We start from the raw sequence: 19,998 nt of genomic DNA, 5'->3' as shown, positions 1-19,998 counted from the left end.
AAAAAATTAAAAAATGCTTCCCTGGATTTTCCATTGCCAGTGAAGGTAACACCAAGCAGTGGGGGTTAGCAGCCAGTAGTTGCTTGGATTACCCTTAGCTAGCAATACAAAAAATGCAGCGGGAGCCCATATATTTTTTTTTTTAATTATTTATTTAAATAAACTAAAAACAAAATGGGCTTCCCTGTATTTTGATTGCTGGACATCACAGTGCTGTAAAAATAAATCTTTAAAAAAAATGACATAGCGCTCCGCGGTATTTTTGATTTTCAGCGCAGATAAAGCAGATAGCTATGGGTTTCCACCCCCATCTGCCTGTCGTTACCTTGGTTGGCAATCAAAATACAGGGAAGCCCATTAATTTTTTCTATTTAAAAAATAGTTAAAAAAAAATGACGTTGGGTCCCCCCATTTTTGATAGCCAGCTAGGGTAAAGCAGACGGCTGTAGCCTGAAAACCACAGCTGGCAGCTTTACCGTGGTTGTGGATCCAATGTGGAGGTCCCCTCAGGCTCTTTTTTATAATTATTTTATAAATATTAATAATTACACAATAAAAGTAGGGTCCCCCCCCAAATTGGATCACCAGCCAAGGTAAAGCGGACAGCTGTGGTCTGGTATTCTCAGGGCGGGAAGGTCCATAGTTATTGGGCCTTCACAGCCTAAAAATAGCAGGCCGCAGGCACCCCAGATGTGGCGCATCCACTAGATGCGCCAATCCTGGCGCTTCACCCCAGCTCATCCCGTGCCCTGGTGCAGTGGCAAACGGGGTAATAAATCGGGTTGATACTAGCTGTAAAGTCACCTGAGATCAAGCCCAGCAGTTTGTGATGTCATGGCGTCTATTAGATACCCAACATCATAAACTGTCAGTACTAACAAAAACAAAAAAATCGACAAAAGAAATTTATTTGAAAAAACAGTCGCCAAAACATTTCCTCTTTCACCAATTTATTGTAAGAAAAAAAATAAAGGGGTCCCACGACGACTCTGGACCGTCTAGAATATGGGGGGGAGACACTCAGGGAACGTATCCCCCATTTTCTAGGAGTGCGGACCCTTCATGTGAGGAGTGTGGGTGCAATGAATCTGCACTCACTCTCCCCGGGTCCACAGCAGCAGAGTCCATGTCGTAATGGTTGCTACCAAAGCTGCAATGCCCTGCTCATGAGGTAAGGGCATGCCTAATCAGGAGAACTACTGTAGAGGAAGCTCTGCTCACTGGTATATAGGTGCTCAGAGGTAATAATAGATAAAATTAGTGAGTAACCTCGGCACTCTAAATCTCCCAGACTAAGTCAGTAAGTCACAACGGATAGTAATGCAAAATCACTCTTTATTGGTCCGTATTAAGAAAAAATTTTTTTCATAAGCATATATGTTTTTGTCCAAAACAAGTTACAAATGACGTTTCGGCCTGAGCCTTCGTCAGATTGAACTTATCTGCATGTAATCATGAAAAATGACAATAATCAGTATCACATAAGACTGAGAGAACAAGAACATAAACTCGAACAATGTAGTGGTACAATTGGGATGCAGCAAAAAAATTGCAACACAGCAAGAAATGAAACACATGATACAAATGTCATAATACAGTACAAGGACAATATAGTAATGACAAATATGGGGTCAGAGTAGGCTTAGACAGCTCTGGTACGAAAGCGATGTCAATCATAAAGTAACATGTGCAGTAGGTGTAGAGCTACACTATGCATGGCAGAGCTAATGGGTAGACCGACCATAGAAAAAGAACGGAGAAAAAGTGGAGAAAAAATGTAGAAAAAGTGGAGAAAAAGTGGAGAAAAAGTGGAGAAAAAATGTAGAAAAAGTGGAGAAAAAGTGGAGAAAAAAAGTGGAGAAAAAAAGTGGAGAAAAAAAGTGGAGAAAAAGTGGATAAAAAGTGGATAAAAAGTGGATAAAAAGTGGAGAATAAATGGAGAATAAATGGAAAAAAAATGGAGAAAAAGTGGAGAAAAAGTGGAGAAAAAGTGGAGAAAAAATGGAGAAAAAGTGGAGAAAAAGTGGAGAAAAAGTGGAGAAAAAGTGGAGAAAAAAGTGGAGAAAAAAGTGGAGAAAAAAGTGGAGAAAAAGTGGAGAAAAAGTGGAGAAAAAGTGGAGAAAAAGTGGAGAAAAAGTGGAGAAAAAGTGGAGAAAAAGTGGAGAAAAAAGTGGAGAAAAAGTGGAGAAAAAGTGGAGGAAAAAGTGGAGAAAAAAGTGGAGAAAAAGTGGAGAAAAAGTGGAGAAAAAATGGAGAAAAAATGGAGAAAAAGTGGAGAATAAATGGAGAAAAAAATGGAGAAAAAGTGGAGAAAAAAAATGGAGAAAAAGTGGAGAAAAAGTGGAGAAAAAGTGGAGAAAAAATGGAGAAAAAAGTGGAGAAAAAGTGGAGAAAAAGTGGAGAAAAAGTGGAGAAAAAATGGATAAAAAGTGGAGAAAAAGTGGAGAAAAAGTGGAGAAAAAGTGGAGAAAAAATGAAGAAAAAATGTAGAAAAAGTGGAGAAAAAGTGGAGAAAAAGTGGAGAAAAAGTGGAGAAAAAAGTGGAGAAAAAGTGGAGAAAAAGTGGAGGAAAAAGTGGAGAAAAAAGTGGAGAAAAAGTGGAGAAAAAGTGGAGAAAAAAATGGAGAAAAAATGGAGAAAAAGTGGAGAATAAATGGAGAAAAAAATGGAGAAAAAGTGGAGAAAAAAAATGGAGAAAAAGTGGAGAAAAAAAATGGAGAAAAAGTGGAGAAAAAGTGGAGAAAAAGTGGAGAAAAAATGGAGAAAAAAGTGGAGAAAAAGTGGAGAAAAAGTGGAGAAAAAGTGGAGAAAAAATGGATAAAAAGTGGAGAAAAAGTGGAGAAAAAGTGGAGAAAAAGTGGAGAAAAAATGAAGAAAAAATGTAGAAAAAGTGGAGAAAAAGTGGAGAAAAAGTGGAGAAAAAGTGGAGAAAAAAGTGGAGAAAAAGTGGAGAAAAAGTGGAGGAAAAAGTGGAGAAAAAAGTGGAGAAAAAGTGGAGAAAAAAATGGAGAAAAAATGGAGAAAAAGTGGAGAATAAATGGAGAAAAAAATGGAGAAAAAGTGGAGAAAAAAAATGGAGAAAAAGTGGAGAAAAAGTGGAGAAAAAGTGGAGAAAAAGTGGATAAAAAATGGAGAAAAAGTGGAGAAAAAGTGGAGAAAAAGTGGAGAAAAAGTGGAGAAAAAGTGGAGAAAAAATGAAGAAAAAATGTAGAAAAAGTGGAGAAAAAGTGGATAAAAAGTGTAGAAAAAGTGTAGAAAAAGTGTAGAAAAAGTGTAGAAAAAAATGGAGAAAAAGTGGAGAAAAAGTGGAGCACCCTTTGGTGCCTTTCATGTGGCACTAAGGGGTGCTTAGCTTTGTATTTAGCCAAAAAAATGAAAAAAAAAATGACGTAGGGTTCCCCCTAGTTTTGTAGCCAGCTAGGGTAAAGCAGACGGCTGCAGCCTGCAGACCACAGCTGGCAACCTCACCTTGGCTGGTAATCCAAAACTGAGGGCACCCCACGCTGTTATTTTAAATTAAATAAATAATTAAAAAAAAAAACACGTAGGGGTCCCCCAAAATTGGATCACCAGCCAAGGTAAAGCAGACAGCTGGGGCCTGATATTCTCAGACTAGGGAGGTCCATGGTTATTGGACTCTCCCCAGCCTAAAAATAGCAGGCCACAGCCGCCCCAGAAGTGGCGCATCTATTAGATGCGCCAATCCTGGTGCTTCGCCCCAGCTCATCCCGCGCCCTGGTGCGGTGGCAAACGGGGTAATATATGGGGTTAATACCAGATGTGTAATATCACCTGGCATCAAGCCCTGGGGTTGGTGAGGTCAGGCGTCTATCAGATACACGACATCACCAACCCAGTCAGTAATAAAAAAAAATAGACGACAAACACATTTTTATTTGAAAAAACACTCCCCAAAACATTCCCTCTTTAACCAATTTATTAGAATTAAAAACAAATCCAGGTCTGGTGTAATCCAAGGGGTTGCCATGACGATCCACACTGTCCCAGTCAATGAAAAACAGGATGTTCCCCATTGGCTGGGAGAGCAGTGCAGTGACCTGAGCTAACATCAATGGGTCAGCCCAGGTCACTGCAGGGCATGACAAGTGCTGCTGTCAGCGAGGTACATTACCTGCGCTGATCTCCAGCACACTGACAGCCCCTGTCACTGAGTTCAATGGCCGGCGCCTTCACACCAAGTATCGCGAGAGGCCCGTGACGTCACCGCTAGTCAGTCTCGGGTCGGAAGCGAGAGGTGATGTGACAAGCGGCGGCCATGGAGGACAGTGACAGCGCTGAGGTCGGGATGGCGGGACTTCATCACCGCAGGTAAGCCGAGCGGGACCATGTGTGTGTGTGTGTGTGTGTGTGTGTGTATATGTGTATGTGTATGTGTGTGTGTATGTGTATGTATGTGTACATGCCGCGGGCAGGAGGGGGCGGAGTGAGCTGAGCGGGGAAGTGTGGGCTTCCTGCACGTAACTAGTATAAACATCGGGTTACTAACCAAAGCGCTTTGGTTGGATACCCGATGTTTATCTTGGTTACCAGCTTCTGGCAGGCTGCCAGCGATGGCTCCTGCACACTGTAGCTGTAAAAAGCCCTGCTTTTTGCTGCTAGAACCGTTCTCGAACGTATCTAGAACTATCGAGCTTTTGCAAAAAGCTCGAGTTCTAGTTCGATCTCGAACAGCCCTCAAAATCACTCGAGCCTAGAACTGGAGAACCACGAACCGCGCTCAACTCTAGTGGAGACTTCGATGCTGCGATGGGGCATTGTCCGGCAATGTTTAGGAAAAACAATTGTCATTTGGATTGTGAATGCAGAATTAAAAACCTGAGAATGTCAAAGAAGTGTCACATTAAGTCAGCTGTATTTGAACATTTCACCATCACTCAAGATAGAAAACATTATGTCTGTCAGTGTATAACAAATGATCCAGACGAAAACAAATGCTGTGAAGCTAAGATAAGTGCATATTCAGACAAAGATAAAAATGCTCCTACCAGAGCTTCTAATCTAAAGAGACATTTACAGCGCTTTCATCCAGAAGTACTGAAAGCAGTGGATGAGAAAGACTGCATCCAAACCAATCAACCAGTGCCCAGCTCATCCACCCAAACAAAGGAGCAGAGAACTTTGCAGCCATCAGTTGCAAGACATTTTGTCAGTGACAAAGTAAGGCTAGTTTCACACTTGCGTTGAACGGCATCCGTTGCATTGCGTTGTGTGACGGATGCAACGGATGTGTTACATATAGTGGCACAACGGATGCAACGGATGCTGCAAAGCAACGCAATTCGTTTTTTGGTTTTTTTACAGGTTTTACCGTCGGCAGACTATTGTGAACGATCAGCTGATCGCTAACAGTAGTCCGCCGCCGGGTGATCAGCTGACCACTCACAGTAGCCGGCCGCCGGGTGATCAGCCGATCACTCACAGTAGCCGGCCGCCGGATGATCAGCCGATCACTCACAGTAGCCAGCCGCCGGGTGATCAGCCGATCACTCACAGTAGCCGGCCGCCGGTTGATCAGCCGATCAGTCACAGTAGCCGGTCGCCGGGTGATCAGCTGATCACTCACAGTAGCCGGCCGCCGGGTGATCAGCTGATCGTTCGGTCGCCGACAATGTGTGCGGGGAGCGGGAGCGGGGGGCGGAGTTCAAAGTGGGTGGAGCCGAGCAGGGCCATGGCTGAGGACGTCAGTGCCGCGGGGACTACATCGCTGGGAGACAGGTGAGTGAGTGTGAGAGTGTGTGTGTGTGTGTGTGTGTGTGTGCGATTGTGTGTGTGTGTGTGTGCGTGCGTGCGATTGTGTGTGTGTATACATACGGAGTGCGGGGAGGGGGCGGAACCGAGAGGGGAAGTGTATTGCAAATATTGTATTTTATATTAACCTTTATAATAAAATTACTTATTTGCCTTCTTTAAAGCCGTATCTGAACCTTAGTGCTAAAATTATTAGTAAAACAGGAAGTGTCGGGCTCCCGACACACGTAACCAGGGTTCCTTGGTTACTCGATGTGTACCCTGGTTACGGGTGGAGGAAGCCAGAGAGAGCATGCGCAGTGAAATCCAAAGGATTCCGCTGCTCAAAAAAAGTTACATGCTGCGTTCCTTCCGCCCGATGCAGCGTCAAAATAACGACGCTGCGTCGTCCGGCGGATGCAACGCTGACACTTGCGTTACAGTGCGTCATCCATACAAGTCTATGGAGAATAGCTCATAGTGACGGACTCCGCCGAACGCAAGTGTGAAACTAGCCTTACTGTGACAATGACAGTAGATACATTTAAAAAACAGATCATAGAGCTTGTTGTAAAGGATAGTGTGCCTATTTCATTATTTTCACGACCAGCTTTTATGTGTCTGAATGGGGAAATGGCCCGCAAGCTTGGTGTTTCTCTGTAGAGAGAGAGTATTAGAAAATTAGTAATCGAAGAAGATTTTAAACAAAAGGAAGAACTTAAAAAAACTCTCAAGGGACGCTTTCAGTTTCTTAAAATGGATGCCTGCACACATCACAGAGGGAACTATTTTGCCATCAATGTCCGATTTGTTTGTGACAAAAATGAAATAGTTACCAAGACATTGGCAGTAAAAGACACCAAAGCTCATCACACCAGTGAGTTTCTCCAGGTCTTGGTGGAAAAGGTTCTACAAGACTATGAACTTAAAAAAGAGCAAGTTCTTTCTGTCGTAACTGACAAGGCTTCAAATATGATAAGTACTATTAAGCTAATGAAAGAGTAATGATTGTGACCAGCAGCTAGAAGAACATTCTGGGTCCACAGACAAATGTTTGAAATAGAGGAACACAGTATTGTAACTAAGGAGCAAACTGAAGTTGCTTCAGATGAACAGCAACATGATAGTTTAGATGATCTTGTTGAAACTGTGTCAATATGTTCTTTCATTCATCACATGCGCTGTGTTGTGCATACACTACAGCTGGCTATAAGAGACAGTCTGCAAGAAGGACATGCTGCTGCACTGTTTGGCAAGGTGAGAAAATTGGCTACTGTTGCCAGAACCCCTAAAGTTGACTCAATTTTGAAGAGACGTGCTGGAAAAGGGGCAATTATTGATCAAGCTGTAGTGGGTGGGCCTACCCCCTACTAGTTTAGCATAGTTTACCCGGCATTGTGATTATTAAAAGTGTTGATTTTATTATTGTATGTGTTGTGTTAGGGCACCCCCTAGTGGCCGGGTGGGACGGCTGTTGCCACCGGGGAAGGAGGAGTCGGCCGGATATCTAGGGTAGGGCTGTGTGTGTGGAGGAGAGAAGGATCCGGGACAGCAGGCAGTGAACATCTGCAGCGGCAAGTGTGAGTGTGTGAGCGGAACACCAGGGGACACCGGAGATAAGGAGGTGGACGCAACCTCAGGGTCTATTCCGCTGGTGTGGGTCCAGTGTGTGCTTGACCGGAGAGTGGGAGCCCGGAGAAGAGGAGTATCTAGGGCATATCCCCACCAGAGGGCGCGTTTGGACAGGTTGTCCCCAGCTCCACCAATTCTGCCGGATTCTGCTGACCGGAGTGTTACTTTTCTGTGTGAATAAATGTCAGTTTTTATGCATTCCAACTTTTGCCTGAAGACTCTTTATGCATCGGTCGGGGAAAGAGACGCCTCACACTGCACACTTAAGTCAGCCCCAGAAGTTGAGGAAGTGGTGGAACCAGGGGTCTGCCTCAGTATCAGTGCCACGACTACAAGGCCAGAGGCTCCCCTGGCCCATCACTTCATGTGGCGTAGTCGGCAGGATGCGAGTCTCCTGCCAGGGACCCAAGAGGCTGAAGATCAGGTAGTCCCTGAAGTACAGGATCCTGATTATGGAAGAAGAGTACCCTGGTGGGAAGAAACCATAGGGCCCGTAGCGTTGGACCGGGCCCAAGAAGAAGAAAAGGCGTGAAAAGTTGGCGCCGAAAGAAGAGCCTGGGGCTGGCCGGTGCCGAGGAAGAGGCATAGAGTACTCCGCCCAAAGAGGGGAGGCGCCAGTCCCAGGGCATTGAAGACATACAGAGTGGGCGGTATAAAGAAGAAAAAGAAGCACCGCCGCGGAGGGGTCAAGATATTGTGTGAAGCTGTGGGAGGATACTGTTTAAGAGCGGGAAGCAGAGGACCGCCTCCTTCTCCCTCAGTCTGCACTTTGGCACCACCGCTAGTCAAAACCCAGCAATCCGTGATGGCAGCTTTCGGACAACCGGAGGAATTGGCCACAACCATGGCCATGATCACCTTAGGCCGAGGCCGCCCCCGGTTCGCCCCTGCCAGTGAGGCAGCTATGGTGGATCTTCCGGTGGGACCGGGAGGTTCTACACGCCCTGACAAAGTGTCGTGGAAAACCACCTGGGACGCGCAGTCCGGAAGAACCGTCACTGAGGTGAAGGCGACATATGCTACACCAGCAGGAGGCCGAGCGGAGGTTACACCCTTCCCTTGGGAGACCCCGCAGCTTGGCGCCACCACACCATCTGTTTCCTCGATGGAGCCGGCTGAAGAGTTCACCGAGCGGCTGGAGAAGGACCACCGGGGCTTCATCTGGGACCCAGTAATCGTCCCGCCCGCCGAGCCGCGCCCCAGAGCACCGTCCCCGAAGCCCGACCCTGTGCAGGAACGTCTTGTGGCCGAAACCCTTGTCCGGGAGATGCTGTCCGGCCCGGGCGGAGAGGAGCTGGCCCTGCAGTTTACCACCGGCGTGGTGGTAAAATTTAACCAGAAAGAAGGGTACGGCTTCATCCGCGAGATCAGCACCGGGGACGACTTTTTTTACAATAGGGTCCACCTGGATGTGGAGGGGTTGCCCCGGCGTCTCCACACCCTTTGGCCGGGCGAAAAGGTCCAGTTTTTGCCGGACGCGGGTAGTCGCGGCCTGTTTGCAGTGGCCGTTAACCGCATGCCAACCACCCGGGAAGCGGAACTGTGGCAAGAGGAGCTGGAGTGGGAGGAGCAACAAGAGCGACGCCGGAGCCATGCCAGACCGGTTCCGTCCGAGCCCTCTCACCCCCGGCGTACCGTGACCGCTGCCCCGGAAGCAACGTCTGTGCCGCCCGCTGACCCGGAGAAGATTTCTCCCGTAGTGACCGTGAGTCAGCATGTGACCAACCAACCGGTCATTGTTTTGGACGCACCACCATCCCGGGCAGCGACGCCATCACCTCCGCGAGGAGCTACAGCAGCTGCGCCAGTGGAGCCGCCTTTCGCCCCTGTGTCCTTCAGAAGAATCCGCCGCCAGCCGGGACAATCTCTGGGGGCCTACATCCAGGCTCAAGCAGAGGAATGGAAGCGGGCCTGGCCCCCAGAGTAAGTCTCCACTGTTACCTGTTGTTTAAGTCTGGTGCTGTTTAACCGGCAGCAGTTATGTTAAAGTTCTGTGGGTCTGTTGCCCGCCAACTAAGACCGGGAGCGCTACTGAGCCTCCGGGCGCCCATCTAAGACCGGGAGCGCTGTTGCGTCTCCGGGCGCCATCGTAAGACCGGGAGCGCTATTGAGCCTCCGGGCGCTACCTAGAGACCGGGAGCGCTGCTGCGCCACTAAGCGCCCCAAGGACAGGGAGCGCCGCTGAACTGGTGCCGCCGTGGTCGTGGACTGACCCAAAAGGTTTTGCTGTTTTAATGTGTTTACAGTTAAGAGCCTTGCCGGGAGGCTCGGATTTTAAGAGGGGAGGCATGTAGTGGGTGGGCCTACCCCCTACTAGTTTAGCATAGTTTACCCGGCATTGTGATTATTAAAAGTGTTGATTTTATTATTGTATGTGTTGTGTTAGGGCACCCCCTAGTGGCCGGGTGGGACGGCTGTTGCCACCGGGGAAGGAGGAGTTGGCCGGATATCTAGGGTAGGGCTGTGTGTGTGGAGGAGAGAAGGATCCGGGACAGCAGGCAGTGAACATCTGCAGCGGCAAGTGTGAGTGTGTGAGCGGAACACCAGGGGACACCGGAGATAAGGAGGTGGACGCAACCTCAGGGTCTATTCCGCTGGTGTGGGTCCAGTGTGTGCTTGACCGGAGAGTGGGAGCCCGGAGAAGAGGAGTATCTAGGGCATATCCCCACCAGAGGGCGCGTTTGGACAGGTTGTCCCCAGCTCCACCAATTCTGCCGGATTCTGCTGACCGGAGTGTTACTTTTCTGTGTGAATAAATGTCAGTTTTTATGCATTCCAACTTTTGCCTGAAGACTCTTTATGCATCGGTCGGGGAAAGAGACGCCTCACACTGCACACTTAAGTCAGCCCCAGAAGTTGAGGAAGTGGTGGAACCAGGGGTCTGCCTCAGTATCAGTGCCACGACTACAAGGCCAGAGGCTCCCCTGGCCCATCACTTCAAAGCCACACGATGGGGCAGTACTTACTTAATGATTCAGCGCTTGGTTGAACTGAAAACCTTTCTAGTAGACATGGCTAACCCTCAACTGACGCTAAATGAAAGTCAGTGGAATCAGGTGACTGAGCTGGAAAAATTGCTAGAGCCCCCATTTACAGTGACTAAAAAATTACAAGCAGAGGACTTAACTCCAGGTATTTTCTTAAAGGAATGGAAGAACCTGATGTTTCGCTTGTCCCAAAGAGGAGGGTTAATTGCAAGTGGCATTGCTACATCAATGAAATGGAGAGAGGAGCTACTATTACAAAATAACATTCTTTTGGCAGCTGTTTATGTAGACCCAATGCATCGGATTCTTCTAGATGATCAACAGCTAAGTAAAGGAAAAGAAGCTCTGTTTGAAATAGCAGTGAGGATGAAAGGGTTGCAGAACAGTCAGGAGGAACAAGAAGAATGTGGTGGTCCTGCCACATCTTCACCCTCATCATCAAATGATGAAGAATTTAATTTCGAAAAATATTTGGATCACAAGGACCGTGCAAAGCGTTCCCGCATAGAAGAGTTATCCCCATCAAAGGACACAGCCAGTACATTTCAGCAGAATTTTTCATGTGCACTAAAAGAAATTGAGAAATTTGACCGTTCATCAAATATAACAGTGCAACAAGCGATTTCTCTGTATCCTGACATTGTCAGAGATGTTGCCCGAGTGGTTACTGCTTTGCCACCAACACAAGTTAGTGTAGAGAGGTTGTTCTCTGCCCTCAAAATAATTAGATCAGATTTGAGGGCATCCAAGAAGGAGGATCTGACAGAGGCAATACTTTTTCTGAGCACAAATTTATAGATTTCTTCTTATTAACTACATAACAGTGTTTATTGCATATTTACTTACAGTTTAGAAAAGTTTATAAAAGTTATTTGCTATCTTCTAATTGTATTCTAATAAATGTAGTTTTTGCTCTAAGTGGTCTGATTACTTATATGATGGTGAGTCACTGAATAAGCAAGATGTTAATATTTTACAACAGTAAATTTATTGTTACGAATTGGCCATTTATGAAGGAGTCGGAGTCGGAACCTGATAAAATCCAGGAGTCGGAGTCGGAGTCGCAACTGTGGCTTACCGACTCCACAGCCCTGGTTTCAACAACGTGATGGAAGAGTATGTATTCACACGTCTCCACGTAGAGTGATGGGTCTCCCACATTTAGTTCCAGTTCCTTCTCTTCAGCTTCCACTGGCTTCCCTCTTAATCATGGGCCCAGTACCAATAACAGTCAAACTAGTGTCCTATTCCATTATTCCTAACTTCACTCGGGAACACTGTAAATGTGGAACTGTTATTGCACTGCTGGAGATACGACATACATCCAGGAGAGGTATAATGCAAAGTGGTTTAATTCAATGCATTTGGAAGTGTGACCCCACTTCTTCATCAGGAAATCCACCAGTATGACAGACAACAACAGTACTGCAGTCTATAAATAGCTGCTGGTAATTCAAAAAGAGCGGCAAAGGAAAACACATGACAGTGAGTCAGAGTTCAATGGGATAAAGGAGGCGTTTAAGATGTACATTGTCTGATACAAATAAAAATAAATTTTTCAATATAATTTAATAAATAAAGAAGCATAAACAAAGCCTGAAAAAACAACAAAAAAGGAAAAAAAAAAGAAGATAAAAAGAAATAATGGGAAATTTCCCGGGTGATCTTTGGTTTCTTCAGCACATGGATTCTGCAGCAGCTGGTTACAGGCTTTACTTCTGGTTGCTACACAACCCAATAAGGTGAGCCCATTCCCTTATTACTTTTATTCATTGATACTGGGTAAGAACGAATTGCTTTTTACACGTTATTCCTAACTTGGCTGTGTGGGCAATATCTGAAAACAGGCTATGTAGGGGCATTTTTGAGAATTATTGGTCTGTGGAGGAACTGTTCATTTCTTCATTTACTTGCTATGTAACCATAAATGCTATGGTGACAGAACTCATTTAGGTATTTCCTTATCCACATTTGTTTGCAGTGCAATTGTACTGCTCTTACCCCCATTTTGCTTTCATTTCCTGCACCCTAGCCTTTACTATGACCATTTTAGAGCACACAAGATTGAGTCTCCATTGGCTTATATAGGGTTCGGCATCCAGGGTCCGATAATTATCTCTCATCCATATTCACTGCTTTCCCCTTCCACCAGCATCTGTGATTGGCTGCCGTTGGACCACACCCCCACCCTCTGAGACAGCGCGTGTGATTGGTTTGAATCACACATGCTGTCTGTGTCCTTATACTGCTGATAAATTAAAAAAATGGCGTAGGGTCCCCCATGTATTGAAACCGGCACAGATAAACCCTAGGCTACAGGCTGCAGGCTCAGCCGTGCGCTTATCTTGGCTGTGTATGAAAATAAGAGGAACCATATGCGCCTATAAAAAAAGAATAAAAAAATTAAGCAAATAATTAAAAAAAAACAACGTGCATTCCCCTAATTTTAATACCCAGCCAATATAAAGCCCGACAGCTGGGGGTTGATATTATCAGGGTGGGGCGACCAAGCTTATTATGCCTCCTCAACCTAAATATAGCAGCCTGCAGCTGCCCAAGATTGTTGCATCCATTACATGTGACAAACCCAGCACTTTACCCGGCTCATGCTGATTGCCTTGGTGGGGTGGCAATTGGGGCAATAAGAGGTTAATGGCAGCCCACAGCTGGCAGTAAGGCCTGGATTAGTGATAGATAGGGGTCTATGAGGCCCCTCCACTACTAATGCTATAATTAAGAAAAATAAACACAAACACACAGAAAAATCCTTTTAGGGTACTTAACTAGCGGTTCTCAATCTACACTGTTTGTGTTGGGAAGCGCAGTAGTCTGTTTTGTCTATCAATGTAGTTTATTTGTCCTCTACATGCAGCTCCAGGTATTCAGATCTTTCTTGGCACTGTGTTTTGTGCACCTTTACGGTGCATAACTTTTTTTTATATATATCCCTGTCCAGCGTTGGTGTTTTCAACATATATTTTTGCCAATCAGTAATGTGTGTCACTGATCAACGCTAAGCGGCTGTAGGACGCATGCAAGGAGGTGGTGCAAAATAAAAAAACCTGACAAAAATAAAAGGAACAAATACTGATCAGTGCTCAATGGCAGAAGGAGGGGGTCGGGAAGACGTTAGGGAGATGAGGAATGAGAGAGAGAGGGATTGTGGTGGATTAGAATAAAATTGGAGATACAAACGGGTCAGGAATAGGGATGGGCGAACCCACTGATGTTTGTGTTTGGGAGACTCACCCGAACGTTTTAAAAAGTTCGAGTTTGGGTTCTGAGAAAATGCGAACTTGCGTCCGGACACCGAAATTGGACTTTACAGTTATATGATGGGGTGGGGGAGCTGTAAAATAAAGAATATAGTTAATAATAAACATTGTCATTATACTTACATTTCCTGCGACGCATCCTGCAAACTCCGTCTCCTGCCGCTTCTTCTTCCGATCATGGCTGTGCCCTCCTGGTAACCATCACTGACGATATGACCTTTCGCCATACCCATGAGACCAGTCATGTGTGAATGTTGTATTACATCGTTGGTTACAGAGCGGTCACATGGCTATGATGTCATGCTAGGTCCTGTCAGTGCATCTCGCCGGTACAAGGTGCTCGCCCAAGCATCTCAGTACTCGGTTTACTCGGCGAGTGCCGTGTACCAGCAAGATGCTCGGGCACATGCTCGGCTCCCCTCCCTGCATGTTGGTGCTCTTTACAGAGCCAGCCCATAAGCAGGGATTCGCTGCCGGTGATGAATAGCGGCGCCGGGAATCAAGTGAATGGAGATCACCGTTGCTATAGTAATCCGCTCCTTAGGTTACTATGGCAAGAGTGGCAGCGATGACGTCACCGCTTACAGCTTCTGCTCACTCATTGAGTGATTAAACTGCATGGGGAGGAGCAGCGTTCTTCCTTACCCCCGTGCTTTGTGATATAACAGAGCTGCATAGGTTGAAGTAGAAAAAAGACAGAAGACCCCGATCGTGGAGTGGTGAGAGGGAGTAATAAATATTGAGTCCCTAAGTGTGTCTGTGTATTTATTTCTAATAAAGTATTTTTTCTGTCTGGTGTCTTTTTTTAACCCTTTATTAGAGATTCTTAATGGCGGAGTCAAACTTGGCCTGACATTAAGAATCCCTGGCTTAATACTAGCTGATAAAACAAAGCTGGTATTAACCCTTTATTGCCCAGCGTGCCAAACCGTACCAGAGCCACTGGAAGAGTTGGATACAGCGCCAGAAGATGGCGCTTCTATGAAAGTGCCATTTTCTGTGGCGGCTGTGGACTGCAATTTTCAGCGGGGGGGGCCCAGAAAGCTTGGGCCATCCTGCGCTGAGGATTCCAATCCCCAGCTACTTAGTTGTACCTGGCTGGACACAAAAATTGGGTGAAGCCCACATCGTTTTTTTTTTTTGTTTTTTTCTAATTATGGGCTTCCCTATATCTTTGGTTCCCGGCTGGGTACAATTAGACAACTGGAGGTTGGGAGCAGCCCGTACCTGCTTGCTGTACCTAGCTTGCATACAAAAATATGGCGAAGCCCACATAATTATTTTTTTTTAAAGATTTTTGGCAAAAAAAAAAAAAAAAAAGGTTTCCCTGGATTTTCTATGGCCAGTGAAGGTAACACCAAGCAGTGGGGGTTAGCAGTCAGCAGCTGCTTGGATTACCCTTAGCTAGCAATAGAAACTGCAGCGGAAGCCCACGCATATTTTTAATTATTATTATTTTTTTTAAAAAAAATGGGCTTCCCTGTGTTTTGATTGCCTGTCATCATAGTACTTCAAAAATAAATAAATCATTAAAACAAATGACGTAGCTCTCCGTGGTATTTTTGATTCTCAGCGCAGATAAAGCAGACGGCTAGGGGCTGCCACCCACATCTGCCTGATTTACCTTGGTTGGCGATCACAATACAGGGAAGCCCATTAATTTTTTTTATTTAAAAAAAAAAAATGCGTGGGCTCGAGTCCCGCTGTATTTTGATTGCCAGTCTGGTAAGGCCAAGCAGCTGGGGGCTGAGATTCTCGGCAGTCCGCAGCCGCCCCTGGAAATAGCGCATTGTTTCTTAGCGCTATTTCCAGGTGCTTTACCCGGCTCGTCCAGCGGCCGAGATGGAGGTGGCTCGCTGGGTAATAAAGGGGTTAATACCAGCTTTGTATTCTCAGATAGTACTAAACCCGAAAATCATGGTGCCACGCCAAATTAGACATGGCCACCAAGAATTTCTAGGAAACAGAAAAAAAAACCACAGAGAAATTATTAGAAAACAAAAAAACATTTAGAGACTCCACCTTTATTATATAAAAAAAAAATCCTTAGTCCGATGTAATTCACAGGGACAGCAATGTCAGCTTCATCACTCTGTACAGACACAGTCTATACACAGTGAGAAGCAAAGCGCATTGTCAACTCTGCTTCATCACTGTGCTCAAACAGAGTCTATACACAATGAGATGCACAGAGAGCCATGTCATCTCTGCTACATCACGGTGCATAGACAGTGTCTATACATAGTCAGAAGCACATAGAGCCATGTCAGGTCTTGTACATCGCTCTGGACAGAGCGAGGTAGCAGGCTGACAGTGAGAGGATGATTTCACTTGTGTCTCGCATTGCATCACCCCACTCTCAGGACAGAAGCGCCTCATCTGCATGGAAATACATGCAGCTGAGACCCGCTGCCGTCGGGAGATTATGCACCATGATGCGATGACACTTGCATTACGGCGCACCAGACCTTTGATGACGTCATACTCATGTGACTAGTCCGTAGCCAATGAGGTAATACAACATTCACACGTGACTGGTCACATGGGCATGTCACGGTAGGTCCTTTCAGCCAGAGGTGCTTACCAGGGGGAACAGGAATGATCGGACGGACGCGGAAGCAGAAGCGCTGGGAGACAGGGCCTGCAGGATGCGTCACAGCATTTGTAAGTATGATCATAATATTTTTTTAATAACGTGCTTTTTTTTTTTTTTTACAGCCCCTGGACTCGAACTGTAACACGAACGTCACATAAAGCTCGTGTTCGTGCACATGAACACCATGTATTCGGTACGGACCCTGACCTTTACAGTTCGGGTTCGCCCATCCCTAGTCAGGAATAGGATAGGAATATCTTCTTTTCTTCAGGTCTTCAGTCAACAGCAGCAGAAGTGGTGGTGGTGGTACAGGCTAAAATCATCTGTGGCACCACAAGGCTCATCAGATCTGCTGCAAAACAACACAGTGACAGCTCTCCAAGTTGGAATGTGGTAGAGCAGGGTGGTCACTGTGAGGTCAGACTGCATTTCTGCTCACTGATTGTGATCACACGTCATCGTCTGATAGCTCCAATCAGTTCTAGGGCTGGTGATGATGCCGTAGCCTTGCTCAGAAAATTCAGAACATGAAGATAGCTTCAACCCTTTATGAGTAACAAGTCTTAATTTCTCATAAACGGAATTTAATTTTCAAATAAAACATTTTTTACATTCTGGATATGAAAATGGCTTCTCATGAGCTCTTTAATGTTTCACAAGAGTTGTTTTCAAAGAAAAGCATTTCCCACAATCTCAACATAGATAAGGCTTCTTCCCTTTGTGAATTTTTTTATGTTTAACCAAATATGGTTTACACACAAAACTTTTCCCACAGTCTGAACATAAAAATGGTTTGTCCCTTGTGTGAGTTCTCTGATGTTGAACAAAAGTTGATCTATCTACAAAACATATCCCACATTCTGAACATGAAAATGGCTTCTCCCCTGTATGAATTCTCAGATGTTTAAGAAAATTTGATTTGTGATTAAAATCCTTCCCACACTCTGAACATGAAAATGGATTCTCCCCTGTATGAGTTCTCTGATGGGTAACAAGAACTGATTTATCTGCAAAACATTTCCCACATTCTGAACATGAAAATGGCTTCTCCCCTGTGTGAGTTCTCTTATGGTTAACAAGAACTGATTTATCTGCAAAACATTTCCCACATTCTGAACATGAAAATGGCTTCTCCCCTGTGTGACTTCTTTGATGTATAACAAAAGTTGATTTTTTTCTAAAGCATTTCCCACATTCTGAACATGAAAATAGCTTCTCCCCTGTATGAATTCTCAGATGTTTAAGAAAATTTGATTTGTGATTAAAATCCTTCCCACACTCTGAACATGAAAATGGATTCTCCCCTGTATGAGTTCTCTGATGGGTAACAAGAACTGATTTATTTGCAAAACATTTCCCACATTCTGAACATGAAAATGGCTTCTCCCCTGTGTGACTTCTTTGATGTATAACAAAAGTTGATTTATTTCTAAACCATTTCCCACATTCTGAACATGAAAATAGCTTCTCCCCTGTGTGCGTTCTCAGATGTATAAGAAAATTTGATTTCTGGTTAAAATCTTTGCTACACTCTGGACAAGAAAATGGCTTCTCCCCTGTGTGAGTTCTCTGATGGATAACAAGAATTGATTTATTTAAAAAACATTTTCCACATTCTGAGCATGAAAATGGCTTCTCCCCTGTGTGAGTTCTCTGATGATTACCAAGAGTTGATTTATCTACAAAACATTTCCCACATACTGAACATGAAAATGGCTTCTCCCCTGTATGATTTCTCAGATGTTTAACAAGAGAGGATTTATCTGCAAGACATTTCCCACATTCTGAACATGAAAATGGCTTCTCCCCTGTGTGAGTTCTTTGATGTTTAACAAGAGTTGATTTATCTACAAAACATTTCCCACATACTGAACATGAAAATGGCTTCTCCCCTGTGTGAGTTCTCTGATGTATAACAAAAGATGATTTGTTTGCAAAACATTTCCCACATTTTGAACATGAAAAAGGCTTCTCCCCTGTGTGAGTTCTGTGATGTGTAACAACAGATGATTTGTTTGTAAAACATTTCCCGCAGTCTGGACATGGATATGGCTTCTCCCCTGTGTGAGTTCTCTGGTGTCTAACAAGGTTTGATTTGTCTGCAAAACATTTCCCACATTTTGGACATGGATAGGGTTTTTCCCCTGTGTGAGTTTTCTTATGTACAATAAGGCTTGATTGACAATTAAAATATTTTCCACACTCTGAACATGAAAATGTCTTCTTTCCTTTGGTAGTTCTAACATTCCTTATGTTACTTTTATTTTCCTTAATAGCCTGTGATGAATCAGAAAATAGAACCTGTTTTATAGGATCAGATGATAGATCTTTGCTGTGACGCACCGAAGATACAGCTGAGATAACACAATGTCCTTGATATGTGTTTTCTGGCACACCAAGATTATATGATTGAAAGTCTAGTGTCAGAAGTCTTTTTGATCTCCTAATACAGTCACCTGCAAAGAATAAAACTTATTACTTTTTCAATAATATAAACTCGGAAAAAGTTTTTTGTTTTCTTTTTACTATGTAAAATGTCCACAAAAATTGCAAATCATGTTGCAAAATTCGAATATTCATTAAGGTATTTGTGACAAAACAGTTCACATTTTAATCGAATACCACAGCACATGGACCACTAGATAATGATATCAGGCCACCAGGATCGACTCTAGCATTTTTCCAATGCAGTGTTGGATTCAGCATCTTCCTCGGTTCATATCTCAAAGTGTTGATCACCAATATTTTTTACTAAGACACTCAGTGGAGACTCATAAATGAGCCTGTCAGTCAGTAGTATTAAAACAAGTCTCCATAGGTCACTCGCTATCAGCGGCAGACCCGACATTTCTCATGTTAATGAGAAATTCCATACCTGCCGCAGACCGGGAGTTACCTATGGAGCCTTGTTTTGAGAACGACGCTTCATATGAATCGCTGTGGGACATTACACCATTGAATAACGTTGGAACTTCAAAGATTTCTTTTTAAATAAGAAACTGGTAAAGGCGGGAGTGTGGGGAGTCTTAATTCAAATAAACTATGTTTTTCTGTGTGTTTTTTAACTGTAAACTTACAGAGTTAGCAATTGGGTGTATGATAGATGCTTCTCTATTTCTAAGCACTGGGCTTGATGCCAGCTTTTTATTAGCCATACATTTGTACCTGTCATCCATCATCCTAAGCTTACGCTGAACCTTTCACCATACCGAAGAGAGCGAAGAAAAAAAATGCTACTGTGGCACCCCTAGGGGTATTAGCCACAATAAAACCATCATTAGTTACTCAATACAAGCACTAGAGCAGACACCGCACTACCACCTCTGGCCAGAAGGGGGAGCTCAAGAGACTCCCCTAGATATATTCTGATCTGAGGTAAAATTGACAGTTTAGTTTTTTCAGTTGGAGCCGGGACGCTCAAAGGAGCAGTCACAGAGAAATTGCTCTGAGGTACTTAGGAGAGACTGACAATTTCCAGGCCCAAGCCATTGGTCTGAGGAGGAGGAGACAGAGAAGAGGAACATTTTAGGAACCGGGTAGCCATTAATATCTACCCCTGAAAAGGCGCAAATACGGACACCGGATCCGTGGCTGCATTAGTTTTACACAATACAGCAACCAGGAAAAGTGAATGCGATTCAAGCTTCATCAGGGTCAGACACAGCAGCATCCAGAGAGTTCAGCGGTACTCCCGGAAGGGGTAAGCAGAGGAAAAGGACTCAAGTTGCCTGTTGAATTAGGACCCAGGAGGGACAGTTTG

At 44.7% G+C, this 19,998-nt stretch overlaps 1 protein-coding gene across 1 annotated transcript in view; it reads right to left on the bottom strand.

The window, feature by feature from the left end:
* The window catches only part of LOC142313021 (uncharacterized), a gene marked incomplete at its 5' end in the record, with an annotated part of 144,984 nt that overhangs the window by 113,627 nt on the left and 11,359 nt on the right, over positions 1–19,998 (bottom strand). The window contains 3 exon segments of the mRNA XM_075352007.1: positions 6,270–6,405; positions 16,678–16,783; positions 16,937–18,694. Of these exon segments, the coding sequence (XP_075208122.1) occupies positions 6,270–6,405; positions 16,678–16,783; positions 16,937–18,694 (2,000 nt within the window).

Source organism: Anomaloglossus baeobatrachus, chromosome 5, assembly GCF_048569485.1.
Source record: "Anomaloglossus baeobatrachus isolate aAnoBae1 chromosome 5, aAnoBae1.hap1, whole genome shotgun sequence".
Lineage (NCBI taxonomy): Eukaryota > Metazoa > Chordata > Amphibia > Anura > Aromobatidae > Anomaloglossus > Anomaloglossus baeobatrachus.
This window is presented reverse-complemented; position numbering and strand designations above follow the sequence as displayed.